Source organism: Crocodylus porosus, unplaced genomic scaffold (assembly GCF_001723895.1).
Source record: "Crocodylus porosus isolate Cpor-Errol unplaced genomic scaffold, CroPor_comp1, whole genome shotgun sequence".
Taxonomy (NCBI): Eukaryota; Metazoa; Chordata; order Crocodylia; family Crocodylidae; genus Crocodylus; species Crocodylus porosus.
The window spans coordinates 26,811,232-26,820,389 of NW_017728907.1; the positions used below are offsets into that span (position 1 = coordinate 26,811,232).

The window sequence follows — 9,158 nt, forward strand, 5'->3', positions numbered from 1 at the left end:
CTTCTACTACGTGGACCACCAAGGCCAGGTCCGCCCCGCAGCCTCGGCCCGGCCAGCGCACTTGGGGCAGGGGAAGTTGGGGGCCGGCAAGGGGGGGGAGTCGTTCCCAGGCAGGTCTCGCCGTTACAAAAACAAAACAACATCGTTGTGGTGAAGCGGAAGGAAGTCGAGAGACGTGGATATTGCGGGCAGGAGTGTGCTGACGACTGAGGGCCCCGTCTGGGCCTTGCAGCCCCCCGTGGCGCCTGCCGCGGCTGTTGCTGTTCGGAGGTGGTTTGCCCCGTTCCGGGTCTGGGTTTGGGGGTTTTCCTAGAACCACGGAGACGCAAACGCCCCCCACCAGACTGACCTTTCTCGTGGCGTCGTGTTCCCGAGTGTCGTCGTCCCGCCGTCCGCGACAAACCTTGCGGTGGCTTTGATCGGATTCATGGAGATCGTGGCTTGTTAGCAGGCTCAGTGCCAGGCAGAAGCAGACGCTGGCGGGTTTTGTGGTTATGCCCCCGCCCCCCCAAACCCACTGCACGCCCTCCCCTTCCGCCAGGCGCTGCGGGAGTGGGGGATCCAGACGTCCCCATAGCCCATTCCTGCCCTTCAGGCTGTTTGTGTCGCCCAAACCCATCGGCCTTCCCTGATAGTTCTGCTCTTCTTGAATTCACGAATCTCAGGAGAGATTTGGAGGCGCAGCTAGCGTCTGCGCTTGGTCCGCAGCACTGACCGCCCTGGGTGTTGCAGGCTGTGCGGCTTTTGCCACCAAAGCGTGGCCTCTCCCAGCTGCAGGGAGCCGAGCGGGTGCTTGGTATTGCTGGGAATTAGGCCTCGTTCTGGTAAGCACTGCCCATTCCCTGGGGCCCCTGGTTGGAAACGATCTGCAGCAGCCCCGCGGGTATATAAGGGACCGTGACATCTGTCTGTGTGAGGGCAGGCACTGGATCATGGTCAGAGGCAGCAGAGTTGCGGGGCTGTTGCTCCCCAGTTGATCCTGCACCCAGTTCTGGGCATGCTGGTGGCGGGGCAGGGGCCAGACACAAGTCCGAGCCAGCTCCCTCCTCTCTATCATGCATCCATCATCCCAGCAGGTTGGGCTTTGGGCACGGCACAGCTGCAGGCTTCTCAGTGGAGACACTTGGCTCCTTTGGGTCTCCTGCCGGCTCCCCAGGCTGACGGGAAAGTGGGACCTATTGATCTTTACCATCCCTCTCTTGCCTTGCAGCTTTTCCTGGACGATGCCAAAGTGAAGAACTTCATCACCTGCTTTAAAGGTAAGGTTCTTCCTTCGCTGCCATCCGGACCCTTCAAGCTGCCTCCTGGTTCTGCCATGGCCAGGGTCCCTTTTCCTATAGGGAGGCTTAACACCGCCTCCCTGCTGCCACCATCTGCCACAGGGCAGGTGCTGGGTCAGGCCACTGCTTGGACAGGACCTTCTGGGGTGCCGCAGGACAGTGAACCGTCATGGGTGTCTCTTCTGAGCCCCATTCATCCTGGGGGGTGCTGGTCTGCAGGGGGGGCCCTGTTTCCCTGAGAAGGGCTCAGGTGCAGTGCTGCAGATGGATCCAGTGTGGGACACACCAGCCCTGGGATGGTGCTGTGCCATGGATGGGGTCCTGAGTGGGGTGGGAGAGAGTGAGCTGGGTGGGGGTAGAGGGCCTGTCCTGATGCTCTTAACCAGGTGGGCCCAGCACACTGTTACCCAGTGCTGGGCAGGGGGCTCCTCCTGTGGCTGAGAGGGTCCTGGAGACGAGCACACTAAACCCTGGGTGCCTTGTGTTTGACTGTGCTCCCTGAGTGGCTGTAAGGGCAGCCTGCGCATCCCCAAAGCCCACCTGCGAATAAGAGAGGCAGGGGCTCCCTGACCCCTGTGATCATGTGCCCTGGCATCAGCTCTCTTGCAATGTCCATGGCCCCTGCTGCCCACTGCTGGCTAGAGCAGGTCACACCTGCTTGAGGGAGCAGTGCTGTTGCTCCCCAGTGGCTGCAGCCTGCGGAGGTGGCCAGTCCTGCCATTGATGCACAATGCAAGCATCTGCCAGAAGACTACAGTGAAGCCTGTGCTCTGCTACCCGCCCTTGGCAAGGGGGCAACCCTGTTCTGTCCATGCGGCAGAAGCTTGATGAGTGACAGCTCTGAGCTACGGTGAGACAGCTCCCCCACCAGCTGCAAAGTGCAAGGCCCCCGCTGCCCCGGGGAGGGTTTTCGGCGGGAATCTGTCTGCAGGGCTCTCACTCTTTGACTTGTCAGCACTTTCTGCCGTCATCTGAGCTGGGTCATTCCTAAGTGTGTCTCTTTGTAGGGTCAGAAAGAGCTGGGCTCTTATACACACCCCCAGCCGGGGGCCTCTGAGTGAGAGCCACTTGGAGAAGTCCAGGTTGGTGTGGCTAAGCTGGGAGCTGATGCCTGCAATCCTCACTTAGCCTCTTGTCAGTGTTTTATCTTCCTCCGGATCTGCACTCATCCCCTCTTTGTAGGTTGGCTTTAAAGAGCCACATCTGCTGCAGTAATCCTTAATCAGGGGTTTCGGATTAGGGCTGGTGGATCACTGCGGACAGCTGAGCTGGTGCGTTATGGGAGCAGCCGCTGACAAAGCCAGGAACCCTTTACCAGCTTGGAGCTCATGGGGAGGGAGTGCTTTCCTATGGCTTGGTGCTGAGGCACGACCTCCCCCATGTCGTTGCTTGGTGTGGGGGAGTCAGGTATCCCACTGCACAGCAGGCCTGGGGGAGCCCATTCCCTTGAAGCAGCTGCCACTAATCTGTCCCGCCCCCGATAATCGCACTCGGCGAGTAGAGCCTGCAGTAAATCTCAGCTAAACTCTAAGTGGAGCCCAGAGCTCAGCGAGGTTTTCTAGAAACCCAGAGACAGGCCTTAGATGTTAAGTCCCATGAGCTTCTCGCTACTACACAAGACCCTGCTAGCACTGTGTGTGATCACTCTGGCTGCCAGCCAGGCTCAGGCTTCATTCAGGGAGCATAACATGCTAGGATCGGGAGGCTCTGAGCCATGCTCTGGCCAGCCCTCACTTAGCCCCTTCACACTGGTGGGGGCACAGGCTAGGTTGGGCTTGAGCTGCTGACATGAGGTGTGTCCCCCCATAAGAGGCCTTGTTCCTACTGGGACCCAGCACTCTTTGCTGTTGCTCTGCAGCAGACTGCCAGGCATTTGTGGCAGTGGCTAAGCCCTTGGCAGACCCCTGACCCCTCCAGAGGGCCAGGGTCTGGTAGGAAGGGGAGGGGAGCCAATTGTGTCTGAAGTGCCCAGTCCCTGAGCAGCACCATCTTTCGCCTGCAAGGGGCAGTGGTGAGTGCTAGTGGCCTTGCCATTGAGGGAGACAGCAGATAAAATTCAGTGTGGATGAGTGTAAAGTGATGCACATGGACAAAAATAGCCCCAGGTCTTCCTACAAGCTGGTGGGCTGTACATTAGCTGTTAGCACCCAGGGAAGAAATCTGCAAGTCATTGGCTAAAAACAACAGATCAGCAGCTGTCAAAACAAACACAAGGTCAGGGATGGCAAAGAAGTGAATTGTGAACAAAGCAGAAAGTATCCAGTGCCTCTTTATAAACCCACAGGGCGTCCACACCGTGAATGTTGTGCCCAACTCTGGTCCCCACACCTTCAAAAGGAGAGAGAAGGTCCAAAGAAGGGCAACAAGGTTGATGAGCAGCATGGGGGGCCTTCCCCACGAGAAGACTAATAAGGCCAGGCCAGTTTAGAAAAGAGATGCTTGAGAGGGACAGAAGAAGGGTTTACAACACGCTCAGTAGGAAAGAGAACGTCACTACGGATTTATTATGAGGGGAGGCTGAGGGAACTGGGCTGCTTTAGTCTGGAGAAGAGAAGATGGAGGGGGATTGAATAGCAGCCGTCACCTCCCTGCAGGGGGGCTGCAAAGAGGATGGAGCTGGGCTGGTCTCAGTGGGGGCAGATGACAGGACAAGGAGCAATGGGCTCAAGCTGCAGCAAGGGAAGTGGAGGTTGGATATTCGGAAAAACTCTCTCATGAGGAGGGTAGTAAAGCTACCCAAAGGGATTGGGGACTCTCCCTCCTTGGAGGTGTTTAAGACCCAGGCAGACAAAGCCTTGGCTGGGATGATGTAGTTGGGGCTGGTCCTGCTCTGAGCAGGGGTTTGGACTAGATGTGACCTCCTGAGGTCTCTTCACACACTCATTTTCTGTGATTATTGACTCTCTCTCACTAGACAAGAACAAGGGGTCGCAACACGAAACAAGCTGGCTGTCAGTTTAAAACAAACACCAGGAAGTTCTTTTTTACCCGGTGTGGCATTAAGGGTTGGGACTTGTGGCCACCGGAGGTGGTAGAAGCTGAGAGTTCAACCACATTCAAAAGAGAGATGGGACATGTGCTTGGAGGAGGGGGCATCAGTCAGTGTTGAGTCCAGGGGTGAGGGGCACGGCCTCTGCATCAGACCTTCAGAGCCGGAGGCTGCAAGAGAGAGAGGAACGGGGACATGCCCTGGTCAGACCCAGTCATTCTCCCAGCCTCCACTCTGTGCCACAGGAGACTAGTGAGGTGGACCTAGGCTCTGACTCAGTCCATGGCACTTTGTATGTAGGGAGCGTGGTTGGGGTTCCCAGGCAGTGCCTCGCTGGGGTGGCTGCAGGCTGTCCGCACCTGCCAGGCTGCTGCAAGACACCTGTGGTAGACGGTGCTTGCACCAGCTGGAGATTTCCTAGCAGGGTCTTCAAATAAAGCCACTCAGAGAGCAGTGGCCAATGTGCTGCCTGGTGTCATGGGGGCTGGGCAGGGGTGAGCTGAGCTCCCCCAGGGAATGGCAGCACAGGGTTGGGAGCCACAAGGACCCACAGTCCAGACTCTGTGTCTGATTGATCCATTAGCCCCCAGAGAGTAGACACCCTTCCCCCACCCCTTGTCGTGGTGTTTGCAAGGCCCCAGGTAAGCACGAAGCATCTGTATGGCTGAGGAGGGTGGTGCCTCTGTATGGAGCAGGTTATGAATGGGAGCTTGGAGGCTCTCGTTAGCCTGACTCGTGACCCAGATCTGCCAGTGCCTGTTCATCACCTGCCAGCACTGGCCTTTGCTGCCTGCTCTGAGATCCTGGAGATCCCGTGCTCATCTCTGGTGCTTGCTTGCATTCCCATATTGCTGAAAAGCTCCATGTCAGCTGAGGGATGTGAGTGTTTGCAGCAGGAAATAGTGGCTTATCCCTGAGGGCAAGGCAGGCGGAACAGGGGAAAGGATTTGGCTGAGGTCTCCAAATGCGGCAGTGGCAGAGCTGGGACTTGACTCCAGGTCTCGGTGCAGCAGCCTGACTGTTAGCCCATGCAGCTTCATGCTGCCATTAAGAGGAGCCCCGAACCTTTGGAGGAATTACAGGGCACCATCAGGTGGAAGCAGCCCCCCGACCTTTCTGCAGGGTGGTGGATGTGCTGATTGGGGCCGAGAGCCTGGCGAGCTGTCCAGGTTGGACGCAGGCCCAGTTGAGCTCTACCTTCCCATGAGAACAGCTTGTGGGCTGGGGCTGCGGAGCCTGGAGCTTTCCCATGCACCAGGAGCCTGCCAGAGGGGTGCTGGGGCCCAGGCAGGGCTTGTTTAATGTCTTCCCCCCACCTTCCCTGTATGGTAACACTGTGAAGAGCTCACGTAAATGCACCCAGGGCTCTTAAGACAGCCCCTCAGTCAGTGTTGGGAGCGGCGCTTGCACCAGCTCTCACTAAGGCAAGTAGCAGGAGGAGGAGCCGGAGGGGGATAGCAGCGCTGCCTGCTTGGCACCCACAGTCAGTGGCCCCTAAGTGCCCCCCTCCCACCTGTGCAAGGCTGTGACCTGTTTGGACACCTGGCCAGGGCACAACTGAGCAAGTGCTCTGGGCCCGTGGATGTAATGGGCAGCCTCTCCAGGCCATCTCCCTCCAGCCTGGGCCAGGCCCCTTTAAAACCTATTTGCAGTTCCTAGCTGCCAGCTCCCTGGCCCAGCAGCTGCAGCACCTCTTGCATATTAATTTCATGCTCATGATTATGTGGCTTCAGCTCTTGCTATTAATAACTTGTATTCGCCCGCTCCATGTCCACTAATGACACCAAGCCTCCTGTCTGCTTAGCACTCTCCTTGCCGGCTGACAGGCAGCTGCGGGCAGGTGACCAGGCACCTCCCTCCGCTGTGGCCTGTGTGACTGCTGGGCCACAACGCACCCACTCACGTTCCCACTGCTCAGAGCCACTAAGCAGCTTGATGAAGGAGAGAAGAAAGGAGGGTCAAAATCCCCCATTAGCTAATGAAGAAGGGAGCCCAGGTGGGAGGGATAAACTAACGAGCTGGTAGTTTGCTGCCGCCAGCTGCTTTCTTGTCAAGGCGAGAGGCAGGTTTGCCCTGCACCCCCTGGCACGGGTTGGCTCCAGCAGGCAGACCCAGCATCGCTGCTTTATATAATCATTTGGAAAGTGCTTTGCGCATGCTTCATTGCCCTAGGCCAAAACTCTCCCTGCCAGCAGAAGCTGCAGCTCCAGCGCGGGTGGGCTTTTAATGCAAAAATAACTGGTGTGGGCATCAAGGAGTAGGTGCCCTTGGAAGAGCAGGGAGCTGGTACGTGCCTTTGTGCCCAAGCAGCCTGGCACAGCAGAGTGGGGAAGCCTTCCCTGCCCACAATCTGCTGTTGTGCTTGCGAAGGGCCAGGGTCCTGTGCTGGAGGAGAGCCACTGGCCTCACATAGGTCTCTGTGCCAACCCAAGGGCTCCTTGTGGGGGCAAGTTCTTGCCCAGCCCCCAGTAGCTAGGCATCACGTCCGGTTTTTCTGCAGCGCTGCCCCTCTCCCCAAGGGCCCGTGGCCTGGAGCGAGCCAGGATGTGTCCTGCTTGGTGGCAGAGGCAGCTCTGCCAGAGGCCTGCTGGCAGGGAGATGTTCGGCCGGAATCGCGTCATGGGGCAAAGAGAAGGCAGACGATGGGGGGCTCGAGGCCCAGAGCAATCGGCTGCATCTGGGAGCTGGTGCTGATTTATGAGACCCGTTGCCAGCAGGACCGTGCAGAGCCAGGGGCACTGCAGTGCCCAGGGGTTCAGACACCGCACCCCCACTCATCCCCTGTCTGCAGGGCCTGTCTTGGAGGTCCTGTCTGCAGGGCTGGCGCGAGGCCAGAGGTCATGAAGGGTCCAGCAGGCGCCGGGGAGACCATGAGACTCGGGTTGGTAATGAGATGGGGCTTCGTCCTCACTCACTGGGCTCCCGGTCGAGCCTGAATGCCCAGGAAAGGAAGGGGCTGCTAGGCCAGGACAGTGCTCCCTGCTCGGGGGCTGCTGCTTCCCTGGCACTGAGCCCCAGTCTCTCTCTTCCTTCCTCTTGCAGACCAGAAGTTCCTGGCCTTCTTCTTCAAGCAGCTGGAGATGAACCGGAGCGGGCGGTACCAGGACACCTTCCCCTACCTGTCGCCCTGCGGCCGGGAGCGCAACTACGTGCGCTGCGATGACCGCCCCATCGTCTTCACTCAGCTCCTGCGGGATGCGGGTGGGCGCCAGCTGCTCTCCTACTGCGGCACTGGGTCCCGCCTGGCTGTTGCCTTCGAGCCAACCAAGCTGGCCATGCTCCCTGAGAATGGCCGCCTCTACCACCCAGCACCCCCCAAGGCCGGTGGCGTGGGGCTGGTGAAGTCGGGGCTGGCATTCGAGCTGAGTTCCTGCTTTGAGTACGGTGAGGGCCCTGGGCAGCCCCCCACCCACTTCCGCTGGCAGGGTGAGCGCCACCCCCTCACCAATGAGCTGCTGCCCATCCTCCGTGCCTGATGCCCGGCATGAACCCAGAGACTGTGTTGGCTGGAAAGGGGCAGCCTGCCATGCCCTGGGCCTGGAGCAGGGACTGCCGGCTCCATCCACCTCCCAGGAAACGGGCGCAGGTGCGATGTGTGCTCCAGGCTGGTCTCTGGACTGCCTGTGGCAGGAGAGTGGGGAGTCCCAGCACACCGCTCTCCCCCAGGCCCATGCACTCGCTGCTGGGTGCTGTGCTTGTGTCCCAGGCCCTGGGGGAGAGCAGTCCACTGTTGGGCCCTCCTGGTGGGGGGCGGCATGCGTGTGAGCCAGGCTGTGGCAGGGCCACGCTCCTGTCTGTATCGGGGCGATTATCTCTGCCTGCGCTGGACTGGGATTAGCCCAGGGGCTTAAAATGCCTTCCACACAGATTGCTGAGCTCTGCCGTATTGTAGCTGCGCCGGATAACCCAGCTTGCACCCAGGAAGTGTCCTGCCCCTCCAGGCTCGTGGTGCGGGGCTGTTGCAGCTGCTCAGCCCAGGCCCAGCAGGGCTGGTCTCACCTGCTGCCAAGCTGTTTCCCCAGCTGGGCACGAACAGCCTGCAGCCCCTCAGCCTGTTCGTAGGGGCCAGGGTGCACCCTGATGGCTCCATCTGGGCGCTCACCCTTGCTGCCCCATCCTGCCCTGCTGCCCCTCAGTTGCCCCTGCCGGCACATGGTGTTCAGCCGGGGAGGTGCAACGCCACCCAGCCGTGTTCCCCTTGCTCCATGCTGGTGGGGGGGGCAGGCTCCCTGGGTGGGCCCTGCTCCGTCCTGACTGGCACATGCCACCCTGGCTCCTGAAGGGGAACAAGGCCACTGCAGTGGGCTGAAGGGAAGCTCAAGCGCCCAGATGCCCCCAGGATTGCTGCCTGCCCGGGCGGCATCTCTCCATCGACACCTGATAACAAGCAGCATAAGGGAGGTGGATTTGCGTGGATGCCTGTTCTGGCAGCACCCCCATCCCCTCCCCACTACTGCCCAGGGCTAGGAGCCAGGGGGTACCTACGGCATCCCACGCTGTGGCCAGCCAGCAAAGGGATGGCATCTTCTAGGAGCCACAGCCCTGGGGCAGGGGGGCACCTGAGCCATGTGGCGGAAACAGGCACCAAGGGAGGGGACAGGTCCTGCCTGGTGCCCGGGGGCTTTGCAGGGCAAAAGGCCCTTCGGTTCCCCTTTCCCAGCGCGCTCCCCCACAGTGGGGGTGGGGGCCCCAGCACAAGGTGGGGTGGTGGAGAGCTGCGGGGCCACATCCAGTCCTGGGGCCAGAGCCCGGTGACGGCTCTCCCGGGACCCGGAGGGCTGCAGGCACTGCAGAGACCCCTGGGTGGGGTGGGGCAGAGGAAAGCAAGCAAATCCCAGGATATTCTCAAGCAAATCCCAGGGTGTCCCTGTACTCGGCCTTGGTGAGGC

The 9,158-nt window shown here is 59.9% G+C and overlaps 2 protein-coding genes across 2 annotated transcripts in view; both read left to right on the forward strand.

Annotated features, from left to right (window-relative positions):
• PDC (phosducin) overlaps positions 1-9,158 on the forward strand; it is a 99,923-nt gene that overhangs the window by 17,765 nt on the left and 73,000 nt on the right. The gene's annotated exons all lie outside the window — the stretch shown is intronic.
• CUNH8orf82 (chromosome unknown C8orf82 homolog) lies at positions 2-8,137 on the forward strand (the record flags this gene model as incomplete). Its single annotated transcript, XM_019530591.1, has 3 exons — positions 2-28; positions 1,211-1,259; positions 7,312-8,137. Coding segments are annotated over 3 exons (510 nt in total), but the record flags the coding sequence as incomplete, so codon positions are not given.